The sequence below is a fragment of the Hippopotamus amphibius genome, chromosome 7, assembly GCF_030028045.1.
Source record: "Hippopotamus amphibius kiboko isolate mHipAmp2 chromosome 7, mHipAmp2.hap2, whole genome shotgun sequence".
NCBI classification, from domain to species: Eukaryota; Metazoa; Chordata; class Mammalia; order Artiodactyla; family Hippopotamidae; genus Hippopotamus; species Hippopotamus amphibius.
The window spans coordinates 137,725,647-137,749,365 of NC_080192.1; the positions used below are offsets into that span (position 1 = coordinate 137,725,647).

A 23,719-nucleotide genomic window follows, 5' to 3' on the forward strand; every position below is an offset into this window, starting at 1 on the left:
AATAGTAATTCAGTCTTCTCTTTCTATCTTGAATAGTGACCTAAAAATAACACATGGAATTAGATATTTTTAGAGCTGTACTATGTTAAGGTTTTTCTCTTATTGCTGATTTTGAGATACCATGAGCCAGAGCTTCCTAATGCTGAGCAGCAACTCGCCTATTGTAGGTGGGCTGAGGTCTCATCCACCCTCCAGTGGCCCGGCGGTCCTCTGACTGTGTGAGCTCAGGCTGGTTGCCTCCAGTTTCCAGCAGCCTCATTGATTTACCCATGGCTACTGTACAAACATGATATTCTCTGTGTCTTGACAGGAAAAGGGTTGGGAAGCGTAGACTGTCTGAAGCACCCAGATTTTGAAATGAAACATGTCATTTTTGAACTGTGATTCAGGAGCTTCAGATTATATGATAACTATTTCTTTTCATAAATTTTAATAAATTTTTTTCTTAGTGAAAAAATAATATACACTCAGTAAAATTTTTAGAAACTAAGAATGAGCAAAAAGTAGAAAATAAAAGTAAGCATCCCATCCAGAGGTAAGTATTTATTAACATTTCATGATCTGTTCTTTCGGACATTTTTCTGTAAGTACTTGTTACTATAGACATGTTCTGTGAAAGTAAAGTGTTTTATAACCTGCTTTCTTCACTTAAAGATAAATTGTTAAGCCTTTTAGGTTGAAGTTCAAGAAGAACTTTCTGAAGTATCTTTTTTGATCCTTTTTACTGGATAACTACCTGAATGGTAGGACATAGGTCTCCCAACTACCTAAATTATCCAGAAAGTGCCTATAAATTTGATCTCTGAAGAGTAAGTACCTCAGTGTTATACTTCATTTCACAAGCAGGGGAGAACCATCATTAGGCCTTGTGCAGATGATTGTATACAACATAGGTAGCAGATTATTGCATCTATATTCATGGAGATATTGGCTTATAGTTTTTTTTTTTTTTTTTTTTGGTAATGCTTTTCTGGTTTGGTATTAGAGTAGTGCTGGTCTCGAAATATGAATTGACAGGTGTTTCTTCTTTTTTGTTTTCTGCAAGAGTTTGAAGAATTGTAATTATTTCTTAATTGTTTGATAGAATTTACCAGTGAAACTTGGAGATTTGTGAGGTTTCTAATTCCTACTTAAAATTTTAAAATAGATAAAAAGCTTTTTAAATTTTCAATTTCCTCTTCTTTCAGTTCCAGTTTTTAAATGGAATTTTCCTTTAAACGTTAGCATATATTGGCTTAAAGTTGTTTGTAATATTTCCTTATTATTCTCTTACTGTCTGTCAGATCTGTAGTGATGTCCCTCTTTTGTTCTTGATATTAGTAATTTGTGTTCTCTTTCTTTTCTTTTGATCAGTCAGGCCAGAGTTTTTTATTAGTTTACTAATATTCAATAAAAATAGGTTTTGATTTCTTTCTCTGTTCTTTGTTTTCTTTTAAGCTTTGCTTTTTTATTATTTCCTTTCTTCTGCTTACTGGATTTAATTTGCTCATATTTGTCTAGATGGAAGATGGAAATTTAGATCACTGACTTTAAACCTTTTCTATTTTTTCCACAAGCATTTATGTTTGTTGTAATATAAGCAATTTTGTTACTGATATCTAATTCTGTTGTGGTCAAAGAACATATTCAATATGATTTTAACCTTTTACATTTACTAAGGCTTGATTTATGACCCAGCATATGGTCTGTCTTCAAAAGACTTTGGTTCTTGTGTATGGTGCAGTTATTGGGTATAGTGGTTCATCAATTTCCATTACATTGAGTTGGGTGTTGGGGTTGTTCAGATTTTTATGTATGCTAATTTTCTGTCTAGTTGTTCTATCAATTTGTGAGAGAGGAGGGTTTACATTTCCAAATATAATTGTGTATTTCTTTATTTTACACTTTAGTTCTATCAGTATTTATGTATTTAGGGGTTCTAGTTTATAGGTGCCTACACATTATTTTGTCTTCTTGGTGAAATGGCTCCTTTACTGTCTCCAGTAATACTCTTTGTCCTGGATTCTATTTTTGTCTAATATTATAGTTGCTGCAGCTTTTTTATGATTAGCATTTGCGTGACATATTTTTTCCTCCCCGTTTCATTTATCTACATACCTGTATTTTTTTTTAAAGCTCTTTATTGGAACATAATAGCTTTACACTGTTGTGCAAGTTTTTGCTGTATAGCAAAGTGAATCATTTGTATTTATACACGTATCCCCATATCCCCTCCTTCCCGCGACTCCCTCCCACCCTCCCTATCCCACCCCTCTAAGTCATCACCCTTCAAGTTGATTTCCCTATGTTATGCAGCAGCTTCCCACTAGCTGTCTATTTTACATTTGGTAGTGTATATATGTCAGTGCTACTCTCTCACTTCGTCCCAGCTTCCCCTTTAACCCCTACTCTGTGTCCTCAAGTCCATTCTCTACATCTGCATCTTTATTCTTGCCCTGTCACTGGGTTCATCAGTACCATTTTTTTTAGATTCCATATATATGAGTTAGCATATGGTATTTTTCTCTTCCTGGCTTGCTTCTCTCTGTATGACAGACTCTAGGTCCATCCACCTCACTACAAATAACTCAATTTCATTCCTTCTTATGGCTGAGTAATATTCCATTGTATATATGTGCCACATCTTCTTTATCCATTCATCTGTGGATGGGCATTAAGGTTGCTTCCATGCCCTGGCTGTTCTAAATAGTGCTGCAGTGAACATTGTGTGTGTACCTGTATTACATGTACATCTCTTGTAGAAAGCATATAATTTGAGTCATGCTTTTTTTTCAGTCTGACAATTTCTGTCATTTAATTGTATTGTTTAGAACATTTATATTTAATGTAATTATTGGACTGGTAGGTTTTACATTCTTATTTTTCTATATGTCCTATCTCTTCTCTGTTTCTTTTTGACATTTGTTCTGGGGTTTACAGTATGCATTTAAAAATTATTTTATTACACAGTGTACATCCCTTCCCTCCTACTCTTTTGTACTGTTGTCAAACTTTTTCATAAATGTTAAACTGCCACAATATATTATTATTTTTGTCAAGTGACTTTTTAAAGAATTAAAAAACAAGGATAAATCTTTTATTTTTCCTTCTATTTTCCATTTCTATTACTTTTCAACTTTTTCTCTCTGTAAAAAGTTTCCATTTCATAGTGTTTTCCTTCAACTTAAAGAAATTATTTAATATTTCTTTTAATGAAGGTCTGTTGATAAATTCTCTTCATGTTGGTCTGAAACCATCTCTGATTTTTGCCTTCACTTCTGTAAAATATTTTCTCTGGATATAGAATTCCAGGTTGACCTTTTTTTCTCTTTCAGCTCTTTAAAGATATCATTGCATTGTTTTGATGAGAAATCAGTAGTCATTGCTATTATTGTTTCCCTGTAGGTAATGTCTTTTTTTTCTAACTGCTTCTAAGATTTTCTCTTTATAATTGATTTCAGAAATTTGATTATCATGTGACTTGATTTTATTTTTCTAGTTTATCCTGCTTTAAGTTTATTGAGCCTCTAAGGTCAGTGGATTTATATATTTCATCACATTTGCAAAATTTATGGACATTATTTAAAATTCAAATAACATTTCCTAACTTAATCTTTTTCCTCCTCTTTTCTGGCACTCATAGATTGGTTGTGATTATTCCACTGGTTACTGATGTTTTATTAATTTCCTTAGTTTTTCCCCTCCCTTTTTCAGTTTGGATAGTTTCTTTTGTGAAGTCTTCAAGGAAGAAGCTTAAATTTTTACTTTTTCTTCTGCAGTGTTTAATGTTCTTTTAAGTCCATCCAATGGGTTTTTCATTTCAGGTATTGCCTTTTTCATTTCTAAAATGTGGTATTTTATAGTTTCCATCAGATTCTGTTGAGATTCCCTGTTTATTCCCCCTGTTTATGTTTTCCTTTGTATTTGTAAAAATGTTTAATAGCTTTACTGAAATCCTCGTGTGTTTGTTCCTCGATATGTCATTTCTGCATATGTATCTATTGACGGAGGTTTTTTTTCTTTTTTTCTCATGATTTTGGGCTATACTTTCCTGTGTCACATATTCAGCGACTTTAGATTGTATGCTCAGCATTATGGGTGCTGTGTTATAGAGTGTCTGGTGTGTGTTCTCTAAGAGAGTATTGAGTTTTGTTCTGGGAAGTAGTTAATTTCTTTGTGGATTGACTTAATTTCTTAAGACTTCTTTTTAAGTGTTGTAGGATATGGTTTAGAATAGTGTTTACTTTAGGGTTAGATCAGCTCTACTTTAAGATGAGGCCTTTCTAGGATTTCTTGTAAATGCTCAGAGTGTTCAATGAAATCTCTCCGCTGTGACTAGAGGGAACTCATACCTTTTCAGATCCTCTCCAAGCTCTGGTAGTTGTTTTTCCTCTTATACTTGACCTTGTGGAATCTCTCCGTGTGTGCAGCTTTGTATTTGGCCAAAGACCCAAGGGTTCCTCTCTGCAGACTTTCCATGTTCCTTTTCTGCCTTACTAACTTTTCTCTGAAAGGCTGCCTTGCAAATTCTAGTCAGCTCAAAGCTCCAAACTCCAGTCTTTATTGCAGTTCAGTGAGACTTCCATGTCCTGTTTGAGGTCCCTCTTCATGCATTGTGGTCCAGAAAGTGCTTCCTGGCAGAGAGCAAGGGTGGTCATGGGGCTCACCTCAGCTGTTTCCCTTCTAGTGATCACAGTCTTGTACTGCTTGTAGTAAAGCACCTGAAAACAGTTCTTTGCCATATTTTATTTTTATGGTGGGAGGGCTAGTCTGAAATGAGTTACTCTGGGTTTTTTTTTTTTCTTCTTTCATTTACAAAAGCACTACATGTAACAAATTCAAACAATGCAGAGGTGGAAAAAGTAACAAAAAGATTGTTTTATCTTCTGAATTTGCATTCTTCATAGAAACTTATATTAATGATTTAACATGAAACCTTCTTTGCTTGTATGAACCTGTATGTACACGGATTGACTTTTTTTAGGTAAAACAGCAGGATCATCCTATGTATTTTGCTCTTCAGCTTGCTCCCCCACGTCCCATATTGATGAAGTCTTTCCCAGTCAGTGTGTACAGGTGTAATGCAGTCTTTTAAATGTAGCCACAGTGTTGCATTGTGAGAATGTGAACCCTGCTTTATCTATTCCTCTCTTCATAGAAATTTAAATCGTGTACTGTGGCTTGTTTTCTTATTTCTCTTCCTGTCTTTGTCCCCTTCCCCCTCTGACAGCACTGGAAAAGGTATCCTGTTTGTCCATGCGTGTAGCATTCAAAATGTGGCTACTGCCATGTTTCCTTCCTGAAAGTTATACTTATTTATACAACCATGTAAGAGGTATGATTGAAGCCATTTCTTTTCTCCATTGTCAGCACCATATGTTACCTATTTCTAAAATATTTGTCAGGTTTGGTGGAGGGGAAAAAGCATCTCGTTTCAATTTGCATATCTTTACTTATTAGGTAGAACATATGTTAAGTCGCTATTTTTATTTACTTTTTTGTGAATTGTTAGATCATATCCTTTTGACTGTATTCCTCTTGGATTATTTGACTTTTCCTTATTATTTCTTATTTGACTATTTTCTTATTTCTATATAGTATGAATGTTACCCTTTGTCACTTATGTTGCAGTTATTTTTCCCAATCCATTTGTCTTTTTTTTTTTTAAAGATTTATTTATTTATTTATTTTTGGCTGCGTTGGGTCTTCATTGCTGCATGTGGACTTTCCTTAGTTGTGGCAAAGGGGGGCTACTCTTTGTTGCAGTGCACGGGTTTCTCATTGCAGTGGCTTCTCTTCTTGTGGAACATGGGCTCTAGGCACATGGGTTTCAGTCGTTGCGGCATGTGGGCTCAGTAGTTGTGGCCCATGGGCTTAGTTGCTCCACGGCATGTGGGATCTTCCTGGACCAGGGATCAAACCTGTGTCCCCTGCATTGGCAGGTGGATTGTTAACCACTGCATCACCAGGGAAGCTCTTCATTTGTCTTTTAAATGTGTTATAGTATCTTTTTCTTCCATGAAGAATTTTTTTTAAAATTTATTTTTTTATAACTGCATTTGTCATTTTTTTTCCTTTATAACTGCCAAGTTGCTTATGCTTTCACCTTTCTTATTCTAGGAGTGTAAAAATTTTCTCATCTCTTCTACTAACACTTTTATTTCAGACATTTAAATATTTAAGTCCTCTGCATGGCTTCTAGCCTCACTAGTTTGTTCTTGCTCACTGGTTCTTGGTGTAAAAGTCAGAGACTGTCTGGGAGAGAGTGTTCCTTGAACCCCTGGTGATCGCCCCATGGTCACACCCAGCTGTTTTATGGCAGCGCTGGGAATGAAACCCAGTGTTCCTTATTGTTATTTCTTTCCCTTTACTATTTCTGATTTGGGTTCCTGAGCACTGGACTACAGCATGCTCCGTTAGCACGTGAGGGCTGTTGTGCACCAGCAGAGCACGAGGCGCTTGTGGTGAAGTTATGAACAAAATGGAAACAGCACCTGACATTTTGGAATTTATAGTTTAATGCATAAGGCACACAATGAAAAGTAGACAGATATATACTGATTTGGGATAAGAGCTGTGAAAGACATGAAATCATTGGAATGGAGGCGAATAATGGGGCATTAAGGCTGCTTAGACTGGGCAGTCGGAGAACGCGGCCTATGCAAGTGAGATTTAAATTGAGACGTGAAAGATGGAAAGGAGCCAGGGACAGGTTCGGGGAAGAGTGTTCCAGGCAGAGCAGACAGTGCTGACAGGAGCTCTGAGGTGGAAGCAAGCTTGGCAATGGGGCAGGTTGAAGGGGCCACAGCTGGCGCAGGATGAGAGCGGGTATAAACGGTTTCACCAGGAACGTGGCACTTGTCAGATTGCCGGTTAACTTCATCATCAGCCTTTTTGAACACTTTTCAGAAAACTCCATTGACGCTGGCTTTGTACAACTCTTTGCTGTTCATTCCTCTCCAAAACCATACAGGGTGCTAGAAAAATCTGATGATAATGTCTTTATTTTCACATTGCTATGTTAAATCTTATCTTATAATGAAAACGTATCTTTATCTGGGTCAAAACACATGCTGAGTTTTCTGGAGCTGCTGGTTATAACTAGAAGTAATGGTAAAAACAGATTCCTTTCAGAGGGAACTTATTTCAGACAGATATAGAATGTAGTATGTAAATCTATTTATCCTCCTATCAAAATGAAATAAGAGGAAAGATGTTATCACAGGTGAAACAGAAATAATGGAAACATGTTGCTGTGTTTCTTTAGCGCATGAATATTTTTCAGGGTGTTAAATTGTCCTCTTCCTGGTGTTTGTGTAGCATCTTGTGTATATGTGGGTCTTGGAGTCTTGTGTTGTTTGTCATTTTGTGCTTAAGTTTACTTCCAAGTTTTGTCTTTTTTTAAGCTGAGGACAGAGAACTGATCTTTTTCATTTTATCCCCATCTTTGAAAGATTGCTTTTCCAAAGTGTATGCAGTATTTCGTTAGGCTTTAATAAAATTCACTAGATCCTCCTGTGTTCAGGGGCCTCTCGACTTTTTTTGGCATGCTTTTTACCTTTTGAAAAAAAGTCAAAATGAAGAAACTCATTGACATCTGATATACTTTTCCCATATACAGAACATATTTTACATATATTGCAGAGATAAGAGGGGGTATAGATTCTACAATACCTCTGTTAGGTGGAGAGAAGATTTCAGTTTTATAATTCACGTTTAATAGTTAGTCCCTGAGGAATGGTAAACCCTTACCATTACCTTGACCTGTTACTATAGATTTTTCTGTGAGAGGCTTGGACTTCGCTCATTAGTGAAACGTTAATCACTTTCTGTTCTAGGTCCTGGGATGGCAGTGTTGAACAAGACATTGTCTCAGAGACTTGGGGGGAAATAATCATGTAAACAACATCATCTAATGTGATAAGTACTATGAGAGACTTTCGTATGTCATATTTGGGGGCACAGAGAGAAGGGTAGTCTGTTTTGAAGAGTGTCCAAGAAGGAATAGGTGACAGTCTGTTACCACAGGTGGTTGTAACAAATAAGTACCCTTTGAGTAACATTGGAGGTGAACATTCTAGGTAGAAGCAGCAATGTGTAAGAAAGACACAGACTGGAGAATGCATAGTTTATTTGGCAGGTGGTTGTGTTGTTGGTGGGTCATTTAGGTGCATGATGGAGGAAGGCAGGGTGGTGAACTGGAAAGTTGTGATGGGACCATTGGTGAAGGGCCTTTCATGTATACGGAGGAGTTTGGATTTGATTTTGTTGGAAATGAACAAGCATCAGGAATTTTAAAGCAGTGGAAGGATGTGATCTCTTCCTCTTTATCTTTTACAAAGATAACTTTGGATACTATTGAGGAAGGATTAGAGGGGAAGAGTCTGAAGGTGGGAAGACCTATTAGGAGGCTGTCCTGGGAGTCTAACACAGAGATGATGAAGCCTGACTGGGATATTAGTGGAGGAATAGAGAGAAGGCAATAAATTGCAGAAACATTTCTTAGTCAGTAATCCTCAGGCTAAATCCAGGCTGTGACTGCAGGGCCGTGCGCTGTGATGAAGTGCACACTGCATGGGAAGGCGGCACGCTGAGGTTCTGGGTTTGATTGTGACTCCTGGTGTCACCTTGAGTTTCCTAATGGAATTTTTGTTGGTAAAGGGAAGGCACTGGTCCTATCTGGCTCTTTGGTTCTGGAATTCTAATAAGGGGAAATTGGAGCAAAGGAGACATTAGAAACCTCAAACCTAACACAGGTTTCACAGAGTTTCACAGCCCCTTTCTCTTTTGGAGCTGGTAGCCCTTCTATTGTTGTACTGAAAAATACAGAACAGAGGAAAATACAGGTGTTGGATTATTAAGATGTTGATTCTCAAAATTTTATAATTGTGTGATTGACAGAGAGCAGTTCTTGATTCACTTGCCTAATATACATATGTATTTTTTTCTCTTTCTAGTTCTGTGTCAGTATAATCCCACTTTGTTTTTCTTTAGCATCTATATTTGAAATATGTATATAAAAGATCTCAGTTGAAATTTTCAGTGGATTTTTTTTTTTTCCTTTTGGAGGAATTTAACTCACTGGATTGGAATCATTTTCTGCCCATTCTTTATGCTGTTGATCTCTCTTAATTTCATAAGTATTTCGAGGTATATCATTTCTGAGCCTTTACCACGTGAGGCCTTGCTCAGCATTCAACAGACCACTGGTATCAGTTGACTTTGCTTCTCCAGTAAGGCTTGTCACGGTTTACATTTCCCACTCTTACTTGAAGTGGCTTTCTGGAAGCTGTTCTTTTCTACTAAACAGGAGTGATAGAGACCCTTAGGAAATGATGTAATACTTAAGTATTCTCTTTAGCTGCAGGAACTGTGTTAACTCTGTTGATAATGTTAAAAGCACTTCTTTTCTTTTCATTCTAGTTCCAAAAGACCCAAAACCCCAGTGGAGACGTGTAGCGTGGAGTTATGATTGTACCCTGCTGGCCTATGCTGAAAGCACGGGAACCGTAAGGGTGTTTGATCTCATGGGAAGTGAACTCTTTGTTATTATCCCGGTATGTACATACCTGAAACTGAAAACATGTTTTTTTGACTACCTTTCATGTATAGCTACTTGAATGAATGAATGAATGTGATGAGAGAGGAAATATAAATGTAAATCAAAATAATAAGCTGTGAATTTAAGATGCTTATCTCTCGTTAGAGATCTATACATGAAGTATTCTTTGTATTTTGTAATGCACTATCCAGACATAATCTACCACTGTTAAAAGATGGTAGTAAGTAAATACTAGATAGAGGTGCAGAAAGCTGTTACAAAGTTCCAGTGAAGGAAAGAAGTCAATGGGCCATTGCAACAGTACCAGCCTGAGAGGAGTTAGAATTTGTTACCCTAAAGTATTAGAAATTGAAATGGAGAGTGGAGAAAAAAAATTAATGGTGGTAATAACTTATAGTTGTATAGTGCTTTGTACTTTATTAATGACTTTGATATATATTCCTGTTTAATATTCACCACGCCCTTTGAGTTAGATTGGGTACATATTATCCTCATTTTACAGTTTAGAGAGCAGAAATTGTGAGGAAGGAAAATGACTTTGCGGGTGGTAATCCAGTTAATTAGTCTCTTTTTAGGAATTCAGTGCTTTTTACTTTGTATCCTCCTTCCTCAGGTGAACAAAATGCAGGATCAGTTAGAATGGTGGGTCTAACTCTGGCTGCATCTTAGAATCATCTGTGAAGCTTTATAAAGAAAAGAAAAAGAAAAATGAAACAAATGACTGGATTGCCCAGGGTGTACCCACAAAGAGTCTGACTTAATTGATCTGAGTGGGCCCTGAACTTGAACAGTGTTTCAAGTCTTTCAGCTGATTGTAACGAGAAGCTAGGAGTAAGAACCAAGGAGGTGGAGGATGATTTTTGTTCAGAAATGAGTGGAAAAACTTGAAAAAGTACATTGGGCTCATCTTATGGAAGTTTGGGGGACCAAACTAAGAAGGTTGAATTACTGTTTTCTAGACTAGCACTGTCTAATAGAAATGTAATGTGAGCTATATATGTGATGACGTGAGTAATTTAACATTTTTTAGTAACATTAAGTACAATAGATGAAATTTATTTGATATATTTTGTTTAATACAACATATCCAGAGTGATTACATGTTGAAATGACAGTGTAAAAATTATTAATGAAATACTTCACGTTCTTTCTTTGGTACTAAGTCTTTGAAATTTGGCGTGTATTTTTATATTTATAGCATATCTCAGTTTGGACTAGCCATGTATCAAGTGTTCAGCAGCCACATGTGGCTACACTATTTTATTGAGTGGCTGTGGACAATGAGGAGCCATTCAGGGTGGTAAACGTCATTATGTGCTTCCTAAGGTACACATGCCTCCAGATCTTTAGCAAATATAGCCTGATATTTAGTTGATGGAAAAAGGCTGGCACTGAGTGAGTGTTTTAAGTGTCCTTCCCTTTAGATTGCTGATTAGGCAAATAGAAGTAACTGGAGACTTTTTTTTTTCTTCTTCTTATTTTGCAATTGAAGTATAGTTTGAACAGAAATTCACTTACTAGGTGAACATCTCACCCAAAGAGGCTGCTGTGGTTCCAGCCTGTGGTTGGGAGTGCTTGTCTAGAGTTGGGTGTCTAGTTCTAGGCACTTTCGCTTACGTGATTCTTCATATACAGTCGATTCTGGGGCTATCTTACTTAAAGGATATGTGGCAAGGCCAGTGTCTTAAATATCCTTCAATTATATGTGTGTTAGCTTCTATCTTGTATCTTTTTAGTAACTTAATTTCCCCCTCTTTCACAGGCATCTAGTTTAGCGGGTGATTTGAGCTATGCAATTGCTGGGTTGATATTTTTAGAATATAAAGCAAGTGCGCAGTGGTCTGCGGAACTCTTGGTCATCAATTACCGAGGAGAACTTAGAAGCTACCTTGTAAGGTAAAAATACTCTTTACTTGGGATGCCCTATTTGAAATAATGTTTATTTCTCTGCTTTAGTGTCAGATTTTGGTGCTTTTTTTTCCTTTTAGCATTTTACTATGAAAAATTGCAATATGAAAGGAAGGTTGAAAGACTTTTATAGTGAACTCTCATAGACCTCCACTTAAATTCTTTTTAGCATTTTACTATACTTGCTGTGTCATGTTTCTGTCCATCTCTCTATCTGGCCGTTAATCAGTCCTATTTTTTAATATATTTCAGAGTCAGTACATATATACTTTAGCATGCATATTATTAATTACAGTTCATTAATTCAAGTTCAATATTTGTTTATAGTTTTCTTTCATTTGAAATAAAATTTGCATACATGAAATGCACAGATCTTAAGTATACCAGCCAGTGAGTTATGACAAATGTATGCACTTGTGCAATTCAAACCCCTGTCAAGATATAGAACATTACCATCATGCTAGAAAGTTCCCTTTTGCCTCTTCCCAGTAAATCTCTGTCCACACCCACCCTCAGAGCAACTGCTGTTTATAACTTTTTTTCCATCATAGATTAGTTTTGCCTGTCCTAGTGATTTACATTAATGGACTCATAGAGTATGTACTCTTTTGTCTAAGTCTTTCATTCAACTTATGCTGAGATTCAGCTTTATTTTTACATGTATCAGTAATTTATTCTTATGGCTGGTCAGTATTTCATTGTATGAATATTTCATTTGTCTTAGTTTGGGTTGCTGTAACAAAATACCATAAAGTGGGGGTGGCTTACCAACAACAGAAATTTATTTCTGACAGTTCTGGAGGCTTGAAGTCTGAGATCAGGGTGCCAGCATGGTCAGGTTCTGGTGAGAGTCCTCTTCTGCGTTGCAGACTGCCAACTTCTTGAATCCTCACGTGGAAAGAGAATTAGCTTTCCAGCCTCTTATAAGGACACTAATCCCATTCATGAGGGTTCCTTTCCTTTGATCTAATAGCTCCCAAAGACCCCACCTCCACATACCATCACATTGGCAGTAGGGTCTTATATGAATTTGGGGGGATACAAACATTCAATCTATGGGGGTTACAAACCTTCAGTCCATAACACTCTATTTGTTTATCCATTCTTCTATTGATGGACTGTACGTCCCCAGTTCTGTGAATAAGGCTGCTATGACCATTCTGTACAAGTCTTTATGGATATATGCTTTCATTTCTCTTGGGTCAGTATCTTTGAGTGGAATTGCTGAGTCATAGGGTGGATATAGTTTGTTTTTATAAGAAATTGCCAGACCTTTTTCAAAGTGGTTACATCATTCATATGCCTACTAATCACTTATGAGAGTTCTGGTGGTTTTATATCCTCAGCAGTATTTGGTGGTGTCTGTCTTTTTAGTTATAAACATTTTAATGGGTGTTTAGTGGTATCTCACTGTGGTTAAATGGTATTTATTTCTTATTTACCTTCTTGAATGCAGTGTTGGAACCAATCAGAGCTATCAAGAGAGTCACTGTTTCAGCTTCAGTAGTCATTATCCTCATGGAATCAACACAGCTATTTACCATCCAGGGCACAGGTAAGCAACCATTTGCTGTCATATTTGGTGGAATATTAGGTGGATGTAGAAGTCTTGGCACAGTTTCAGAGAGAAGAAATTGTCAGTTCTGATTTTTATTTTGGGTTTTCGTTTCCTCCTCTTGTGTGTAGTTAGTCTAATGTTTGTAACATTGTTGCAGTTATCTTCTGAATGTTCTTGCTCTTCTGTCTGGCACACTGAGTTTCTCTGAGTCATATGGGGCACTGGGAATATTCATTGAGGAATGTCTTCTCTCTTAGTTCCCTGAATCTTATTTTTCTTAGCTGTAAAATGAGGATAATACATAACATGTAGCATTGTTGAGAGAGTTAAAAAACAGTGCATATGAAATTCCCTTGCATAGAAGAGCCTCAACAGATGTTCATCCCGTTTCCTTTCCTACTTTACAAGTTAGGGCTGCATTGATTATTGCATAGTTGATTCCTGCCACTACAGGTACAACTTGGAGATACTGTGGGTTCAGTTCCAGACCCCTGCAATAAAGAGGATATTGCAATAAAGCGAGTCACACAATTCTTTTGATTTACTGGTGCCTATAAAAGTATGTTTACACTATACTGTAGTCTGTTAAATGTGCAATAGTATTATGTCTAAAAAATGTAAATAGCTTAATAAAAAAATAAAAAACCAAAAAATTACAGTAGTAACATCAAGGACCATTGATCACAGATCACCATTCACAAATATAATAATAATGAAAAAGTCTCAAATATTGAGAGAATTACCAAACTGTGACACAGAGACACGAAGCAATTGCTGTTGAAAAAGTGGTGCTGATAGAGTTGCTCTTCACAGGGTTGCTACAAACCTTCAGTTGATTAAGAAAAACAAAACAAAAAAAACAAACCAAAACCAAAAAACATCATATCTGTGAAGTGCAATAAAGCGAAGTGCAGTAAAATGAGGTGTGCCTGTATATTCCCTCTTTCACATGTGCCACTTCTCCACGTGTGCGCCATCTACATTGAAGGTTACCTAAAACTTGTGACATTTTCTACTTTCAATGATTTCTCCCTTTAATATTGTTATTTGAGAATGAAATTTACGTATATTTTATAAATTAGCCAAGCTTTCTTTTTGGTTCTCTAAAAGGGAAGAATATCAAATTTTGATTTGGACAAATCTAGTTTGAGTTCTGAATTTTGAGATTTATTCTCTTGGCAAGTCCTTAAGCTCGCTGACCCTCAGTGTATTGATATTTAAGTTTTTTGATTGAAAATGTATGAAAGTTTTGTATTCTTTCAATCATAGGTCTGTCCTTGGGTTTTGTTTGGAATTTTATTATTATGAAATTTTTATACTACAAAAGAATACCTACACACCCCCATACAGCTACACGGAAGTGCTATTTATACTTCCTTGATCCTATCCCCTCTGACCCCCTAGAGACAGCCACTGTCCAGAGTTTTGCTTATCATTCTCTTGCTTTCTTTATAGTTTTGCCACTTTTTCATATTTAGCTATGAGTATGTAAGTGGAATCCTACAGGCGATATACAAGTCTTGCTTTGTGACCTGCCTTTTGATGTATGTTGCTCTAGTTCAGTCCTTTTTTAGGATATTTCATTTTGTGAATAAATTGCAACATGTTTATCCTTTGTCCTGTAGAAAGTAGTTTCCACTGTACAGCAAAGTGAACAGTTACACATATACATACATCCACTCGTTTTTAGATTCTTTTCCCATATAGGTCATTACAGAGTATTGAGTAGAGTTCCCTGTGCTGTACAGTATGTCCTTATTAGTTATGTATTTTATATATAGTAGTATGTTTTTGTCAATCCCAATCTCCCAATTTATCCCTTTCCACCCCTTTTCCCCCTGGTAATCATAAGTTTGTTTTCTACATCTGTGATTCTATTTCCGTTTAAATAAGTTCGTTTGTACCATTTTTTTAGGTTCTACTTGTAAGTGATATCATATGATATTTGTTTTTCTCTGTCTGACTTAATTCACTCAGGATGACAATCTCTAGGTCCATCCACGTTGCTGCAAATGACATTATTTTGTTCTTTTCTGTGGCTAATATTCCCTTGTATAATGTACCACGTCTTTTTTATCCATTCCTCTGTTAATGGATATTTAGGTTGTGTCCATTTCTTGGCTATTGTAAATAGTGCTTAGCTTATTTCAGTTGATTCCTTTGGCTATTTTGGTGAATCACAATCTTCTGTAACTTCCTGAGAAAGAATTCATGGGAAGTATGTTTTTTGAGACCTTATATGTACAAAGATGCTCTTGAGAGTTCTAATGTCACTCTAGTGTAAAATTGATTTTTCTTTCTCTGTTTGGTCCTCCTTCTCTCTGAAAGCTGAGATTTTATTTTATTTTTTCCTGCAGTGTTCTGAAATTTGACTGTGTTATGTCTTGGAGTAGTTTTTTTTTTAATTAATTAATTTATTGGCTGCATTGGATCTTTGTTGCTGCATGGACTTTCTCTAGTTGCGATGAGCGGGGGCTATTCTTTGTTGTGGTGCCCGGGCTCCTCAGTGCAGTGGCTTCTCTTGTTGTGGAGCACGGGCTCTAGGTTCGTGGGCTTCAGTAGTTGTGGCACGTGGGCTCAATAGTTGTGACTCACGGGCTCTAGAGCACATGCTCAGTAGTTGTGGCATATGGGCTTAGTTGCTCTGTGGCTTGTGGGATCTTCCCTGTGGGAGCAGGGATTGAACCTGTGTCCCCTGTATTGGCAGGTGGATTCTTAACCACTGTGCCACCTAGAAAGTCCCTTTTTTTGTAATATCCATAGTATTGGCCTTTCAATTTGGATATTCACCCTTTGGGAAAATTTGCTGAATTATTTCTTTGATTATTTCTTCCGCTGTTTCCTCTTCTCTCCAGAATGTCTGTTATCTAGATATCAAGCCTCCTGGACACACCTTTAGTTTTCTCATTCTCTTTTTTTCCCCTTTGTTGTTGCTGAAAAAGAGAAGTAAAAGATTAATTTTTTTTGTATAGCTGTATACTTAAGAAAGTAGTTTGAAGCACTTTTGATATCTATTGTAAATATAGTGAATTAATGATACATATGATCTTGTTTAGAAAAAAATCCTAAATTCTGGTTAGTTTTTTTGATATGTTTTCTATTTACTAATTCTTCTGTGCCTCATCTCTTTTTAAAACTAATCATATTTTAGTTTCTCATTTCTAGAAGTTCTCTGTAGTTATTTTAAGAATCTCTCTTAAGAAGGGAGGAAAAGGAATTGAAATGAGTATTCAGTGAGCCACTAGTTGTTTTGAGGATTAGATACATGATAGGTATTCAGGAAATGATAGGATTAAATATATAATACTATTAATTTTTACCTTTTGATTTGTGTAGATCCTGTCTTGAAGAGTCAGTTGGTATATCCTTAAGAAATTTGAAAATTAGTTTCAAAAGTCTAGCCAATTAAACTTAAAAATTAGAAAAGACTATGCTAAATACAATAAATCTGAAATGTTAATAACCTGTTTTACTTTAAAGTTTAGTGATCTGTGCAGAGTAGAGCTCTTCACATTTTATAAATTAAATGTAATTGTATAAGCTGCAAATAATTGCATTTTCTTAAATCAAACATTTCTTTTGATGATAAAATAAACATTATAAGAATAAGAAAATTGTGTTTTTTTTTATTCTTGTCAACGTCTTATATAAAGTATGGCCTTTTAATGTTTGTTTTTATGTTTCAGATTTTGTATTTTTCTTGCATAGCTTCACTAATGTGTCTTGAATTTAAATTTGCTACTAGAAAGGGGACAGAACGTGTTTTGCTTTCATATGCTTAGTTCTCTGTTGTGAATTTTGCCAAGCCCAGACAGTGCACACTCAGTGTCACCATATATCACACCCATGACACTGCAATTGCTGGTTTGATTTTTGTTGAGGGTGACCTATTTCTTTATGTTTACATCTTCTATGATACCATGTTTTATTATGTTCAAGCGAGGTTTGCACTTTGCTCTTTTAAGGCCTTTTTTTGATTTAGTTCAACTTATTTTTATTGTTTTAGTGCATAGTTATTAATATCTTTCTCAGCACTTATATACATTAAAAACAATCTGTTGTTCCTTAAAAGGTATATGTGTTCTGTTAGAGGAATTGTCTGCCTGTACTAGTAAGGATTGATGAGAGGTAGAAAGTTAATTCTATTGTTAGTTGGCCTTTTCATTACTGTCTTATTTATTGTGGCTTGCTGTGTGCAACACAGTGTTAGGTTTGTGGAAGATATAAAGATGGAGAACAATCCTGACTTCAAGGTCTCATATTCTTGAATGAGAAATTATATACACATATATGTATATGCGTATACAGTTGACCCTTGAATGACATGAATTTGAACTGCGCAAGTCCACTTACATGGATTTTTTTTCACTGAATAAATGCTATAGGAATACAGGATCTACGGTTGGTTGAGTATTACAGGCATGCTTGGATAGGGAGGCCCAACTGTAAAGTTATACGCAGATTTTTGACTGCTGGGGGTGGGGATTGGTGTCTCTAACCCCTGTGTTGTCCAGGGGTCGACTGTGTATCTAATATATATATATATTTATAATGTCAAATATATATATTTCTTTCTCTGTTTAAATATGTGTGTATATGTATACACACACACATACATACACATATATAACAGGAATGCAAGCTGCAAAGAAGTAAGGGCCTTAACAGAGTGCAGACATGGTGATGTGGTGATCCAGATGAAGGAGATAGTACTTCTGTGCATCATCAGGGAGTATGGCAGGTGGCATTAGGACCTACTTTGGAGAATGGATATGATCTGGACATGATGGGCATTCCAGACAAAGTGACATTGTGAACAGTAACAAGAGGCAGGAAGCCACAGTGTATTTTTGGGAAATTTCAAGTGATGTAGCTTGGCTGACACTGAAGGGTGTGTGTGGGAGAGGAGGAGAGGTGATGGTTGTGGTAGGAGATCGGGCGTTTTGAAAGGCAGGTTGAAGTCAGGTAATTGGGAGTGTTAAGTGGCTTTTCTGTTCTTTAGGGAACTCAGATTTTTGAGATGAGGAGATGTGATCACCTATGCTTTGAGAAATGTTGATTTAGTTTGGAGATACTAGTGGCTGGGTGACTCATAGGTGATAAGGTAATAGTTCAGGCCACAGGCAACTAGGGCCTATTCATTTTCATACATAAATTACTATATATGCATATATATCATATTTTCTTAATTTTTAAAAAAATTTTGATGAATAGATCTTATATTTCCAATTAGAGTTTCTGATAATTGACGGAAACAAATACATGCAGTGTACGTTTAAGCAATAACATCTAGTGTAAGAGCTCTGTTTGTCAATTGATACCTCTCCATCTGTGGGCTCCTTAGATAAGTGACTCAATTTCTTGAGTGGAGAAGAAAAATTGTTTTTTTCTTTTGATTTTTCTCTTTTCCTTTTCTTCTCTTATATTTTGTATTCTTCTGCATTCTCCATATTTTTCTGTTTTATTTTTCTTGTCTCTTTTAAAAGAAGTGTACTTTACATCTTAATCTTTTGCTGGTTTTTTGCCTTGTTTAGTTTATTTTCATGATGACTACTCCATTGTCTTGGTTTTTTACAAAGGTCAGTATTAGACTTCTTTTTTCCTAGCAGTATTTCAGGAGGGTAAGTGGGGTTCACTTGGGACCGTAGGTTTGAAATTATCATACGTTCAATAGTTATTACATGATAATAACTTGTCATAAGTCAGATTACATTCATTAATTCTTAAGGCTTTCACTTTTTGGCATAGGTTGTAAGTACATAAACGTATTTCTGGGGGAATGGTCTCAAAATAAAAATTTTGGAATGGTAAATACATTATGAAACCACAGAAGGAGAGCCTCTTTTTGGTTCTGCAATCATATACAATTTTTGATAGCAGTCAACTTGGAGATGGATGACTGCATTAAGGCTTCTGAATGAAAATTGTTATAAAGCAAGGAATCTGTGTAAATGCCCTGTTGTGCATGACAAAAATATTGCTAGGTTGTTTATATTTTCCATTATGTGGTGTTTTTTTAATGAAAGAAGCTGAAATATCTATCACATTTTTATTTATTTTTGGTTACTCTAGTAATGTGAACATGTGATATTTATCATCCACAAGGATTTTGTAAATGTGAAATAAATCAGCCAAAGTGGAGTTAGGATAAATTGGTAATATACAAACTCAAGGTTTTATGAAATTCACTGTTGTGCTTGATGCTGTGAGCACTATTGAAGAAGAGAAATTGAGGTGGTAACTTGGGTAATGTGAAACAAAAATTAATTGAGAAGCTCTGGAATAAGCTCTATGGATTTGCTGATTTTGACTATGTTCCTTTTTCGTTTTCTAACTCACAGCCTAATGAATGCATTTCATCCTCTCCAGACTATCTTGTATTCCAGTTTTGCTCTCCCTCCTACACCTACCCCAGCACTTCCCTGCCTTCTGTTTTCTGTTCTCAGTGTTCTCTTTGCTGTGTTAGTTTTGACTTACATAGTACCCTGATTCCAGCTAAGAGGGATCTCTTACCTCCTCTGCACTCTTAGAGGGGACAGCACTAAACTTTCAGTACAGGTGGGTACTGTGCTTGGTGGTGGAGATTCAGATGTGGTGCCTGCCCTCTAGGGGTGTACAGTGTATTTGGGGAGTCATACATTCACAAATAAGGGCACCCACGTAACATGAATAAGTTCAAGAACAGTGCTTTATCTATATACAGTAGTCTCCCGTTTTCCGCGGGGCATATGTTCCAAGACCCCCAGTGGATGCCTGAAATCACAGATAGTACCGAACCTTCATATACTATGTTTTTTTCTTGTGCATACCTACCTGTGATAAAGTTTACTTTATAAATCAGGCGCAGTAAGAGAATATTTGAATCGCCAGCATCGCTATTCTTGTGCTTTGGGGCCATTATAAAGGAAAATAAGGCTTTCATAAACACAAGCACTGCACTACCTCAGCAGTCCTCATCTGATAACGTGGGTGGCTATTGTAAATAAGTGCCTGAAGTGTGGGTACACTGGCCAAAGGGAGGAGTCACCTCCTGGGCTGGATGGAGCAGGGTGACACAGGAAGGTGCAGGATTTCGTTACACTACTCAGAATGGCGTGCAGTTTAAAACTTATGAACTCTATTTCTGGAATTTTCCATTTAATATTTTTGGACTGCAGTTGACTATGGGGAACTGAAATTGCAGGAGGTGAAACCGTGGATAAGTGGGACTACTGTATATATTCTTAAATGCTCCTTCCTGCTTTCAACAGCTTTTTTTTTTGAGGTTTTGATCCTGATTTTATCAAAGAGGTTGTTTCCATATCTTGGCTGTTGTAAATAGTGCTGCTGTGAACATCGGGGTGCATGTGTCTCTTCGAATTACAGTTTTGTCTGGGTGCATGCCCAGGAGTGGGATTGCTGGATCATACAACAACTTTATTTTTAGTTTTTTGAGGAACTTCCATATTGTTTTCTGTAGTGGTTGCACCAATTTACATTTCCACCAACTGAAAACTTATCTTTGTGTTAAGGAAGATAGGTTTATGTTAAGAAAGATACCTGTGTTTCATACAGTCTATGGGGAAGAATGATTGATTAGTAATGTTATGTCATAGTTGCACAAAGGATGAATCCAAGCATTTGAGTGATTAATTTTTTTCGTTTTAGTCAACTGTGTTAAGCCCAATACAGATTCTACAGAAAGAACTCAAGACAACATTTACAAGGAATCATAAGCTAGGGTGTCCGCTTGCCTGTTAGTAGATCACAATTAGGTAGGAGTAGTTGGGTAATTGTATTCTCCTAAGTGTGCACTGATTGGGATTGCTACTGTTCTGGGGAAGGCTCAGAAGATGCAAGAGGAGTTAGTCTTTAGAAAGCTGTTCATTTTAGGGGAGACTGAGGAATACCTGTAAGTAATGGCATGCTGAAATGCTAAAGGGCTATGCTTTATGCATCCTGGTTTGGTCATCTCATAGGGGTTTCTGATTTCCCCTAAATAACACTCAGCATTTTAAATACATGAGTCCTTTACGCTCATGGGCTAAAAGGGATATCCCAAATAAGTAACTAGCACTTAGTGGGGGGATCAAAAATGTTTTTTGTGTGAGTGAGCTCTCAGGAGGCCTGATGATAACTTCACTGGCACAAAATAGGAGTCAAACAGTCTTGGACGTGGAATGGGAAGGGGTGCAGTAGAGTATGCAGAGGGGGCCACGATCTCTTCTTAATACATCACCCCGTCTAGGGAAATGTCCATTGGTCCCACAAATGTTTAAATTTGATCTTGTGGAGGAGAGTGTTGAGAGTGCCCTACCTGAAAGGTTTATCCAAGGGCATGGGTAAATTTTGTTCTCTTATAAGGTGTAAGATCCATCTAGACCTGTGAGATGCTTTTGGAAGCTCATCAGTGGATCTTTATAGCTGTTACATCACCATAAAATTGCCCACGTTTCTCTCTGGTTCCTAAGGTCATATATATTCTGTGAGAATCAGGGCAGCCATGTGTAAAAAGATACACTCTATTGACAGCTGGAGGAGCAGTTGGGTATAAATTGCATTAGGAAATTTTTCATAAGCCCTAGCTAGATAAGATTACTAATTTCATGAAGGATTACTTCTAGAAAAGGAAGGAGTACTGTAGTCCTGATCCTTGTTGACTGTCTTCCACTGCAGTGAGAGAGTGTGTTCGGCCTTTGGTAATATAGGGCTGTTGACGTTTGCAAGATTAATGTGCAGCCTTGTAGCTGGGAAGTATGAGTGTCAGTAATCGAGTATCTTAACTTATTTTAAGGAGCTTTTCATGTTGCGTTTCGAATCCTTAATCCTCCAGTGTGAGAAAATGCTTCTTACCCTGAGTTCAGGTTTGTTTTTTGAAGAAAAATGAAAAGGTGCTGTTTGTTGCCTGTAGAGAAAGCTGCATTGTCCTGGTGGAGATGAACGCCCTTAGTTGTGAATTAAGGGACTTGCTGAGCTTCACAGACTGATCTGTCTTTCTCTCACTCTCTCTCTTCTTTCCCCACAGGCGTTTGTTTCTGGGAGGCAGGGAAGTGGAGAGTCTTGGCCATATCCTGTGATCTGTTTTTATCCAGAATATGTTACGGTCACCGAATGTGTGTGACTCAGAAATACCTTGGTCCTTAGCGGCCTCCACCTGGCTGTCTTTTAAGAAGACAGTGCTTTATTAGTTTGACTTTTTTTGGCCTACCATTGAAAAAAAATTAAATTATTTGGAAATCAGCTTTAACACATCTGTCAGTCCTGTGTTTGGAGATTCTTTAATAGGGGTGGCTAGTTTTCATTATGTTACAGTTACATTTAAATGGGCCTTTATAGACCTTTATAAAGTTTTTAATCTCTTCAGCTGGTAAATCAACCAAGCTCTCTCTCTCTCTCTTTCTCTCTTCCCCTCTCTCTCTCTGTGTTTTGGTTGTATTTTAACCTGATATGATAACTTTATATGCAGTGAATTTCATTAATCTTATGCAGGGTATTTTGTACTTCGGTTATACTTCCCCTCCCTGATATTAAGGACTACTCCACTACTCTTAGAATGCAATTTTAAGAAGTAACTTGGGCCAGGCTGAATTTCTTCTTCTACTTGGAGTGATGCTAGCTGTTGTGGATCTCTCTTGGGAGTAGAGAGCTGAAAGAAGACTATTGTGTTATCTCAGGTTATTTTATAGGAATTAAGGAATGATGCTTAATTATGTTTTATAAACAATTAGAAAATTAAAAAAATATATTTGTGATGTGATAGAATGTGTACTAGATTAAGAGTCAGGAAATCTGTGGTACTTATTAGCTCTGTAACCTCAAGTCAAGTCGTTCTTTTTTTTTTTTTTTTAATTATTTTATTGGCTATGTTGGGTCTTTTTTGCTGTGCGTGGGCTTTCTTTTAGTTGCGGTGAGTGGGGGCTACTCTTCGTTGTGGTGCGCAGGCTCCTCATTGCCGTGGCTTCTCTTGTTGCAGAGCATGGGCTCTAGGCGTGTGGGCTTCAGTAGTTGCAGCACATGGGCTCAATAGTTGTGGCTCACGGGCTCTAAAGCATAGGCTCAATAGTTGTTGCACACTGGCTTAGTTGCTCCACAGCATGTGGGATCTTCCTGGAGCAGGAATTGAACCCGTGTCCCCTGCATTGGCAGGCAGATTCTTAACCACTGTGCCACCTAGGAAGCACCAGTCAAGTCATTCTTTTTGGACCACATTTTGCTGCACTGCACTGGGCACGGACAGTAGATGTTGGTTTTAGCAAGCTGCTCAAGTACCAAGGACATGTAGTATAGACTACTGGGTAGCATTTAACAGAGCAAAATTGTGGTAGGGAGTTTGGTAACAGACATTATGGAAAGACCCATTGTTGGGGACGGCTGGCAGGCAACAGTTAGCAGGATTCAGGGGTTGGAGGTAGGGTTCAAAGACAAGACTTATTTTCCTAAGAGAACAAGTTTGAGCAAGACAACAACTAAACTACTGGTATTGAAATAGAAGGTGAGAATTGGTTTCAGAACCTGTGCAGTTCTGAAATCAGGATTCAAAGTAGACATGGGATGGATTGGATAGAGGGATGCTAAACATATCATACTGGGCTTTTGCAGTGAAGTTGCCTAATTCCATCCTAGTGATTGGTAGGGAATTAAGTTTTTAGATGCTGGTCCTTGTCATCAGCTGTGGGTTGAGGGATGGCAGCAGGGGCAGAGACATCCAAGAAATCCAAGATGAACAGAATTTT

At 37.0% G+C, this 23,719-nt stretch overlaps 1 protein-coding gene across 2 annotated transcripts in view; it reads left to right on the forward strand.

Annotated features, from left to right (window-relative positions):
- NBAS (NBAS subunit of NRZ tethering complex) overlaps positions 1–23,719 on the forward strand; it is a 320,076-nt gene that overhangs the window by 16,129 nt on the left and 280,228 nt on the right. For both annotated transcript variants that reach the window (XR_009054733.1, XM_057742162.1), the window contains exons 7-9: positions 9,403–9,536; positions 11,304–11,437; positions 12,906–13,004. Coding sequence is in view for 1 of the 2 variants with exons in the window: in XM_057742162.1 (XP_057598145.1) it covers positions 9,403–9,536; positions 11,304–11,437; positions 12,906–13,004 (367 nt within the window). In the remaining variant the exon portion in view is untranslated. The remainder of the gene's footprint in view (positions 1–9,402; positions 9,537–11,303; positions 11,438–12,905; positions 13,005–23,719) is intronic.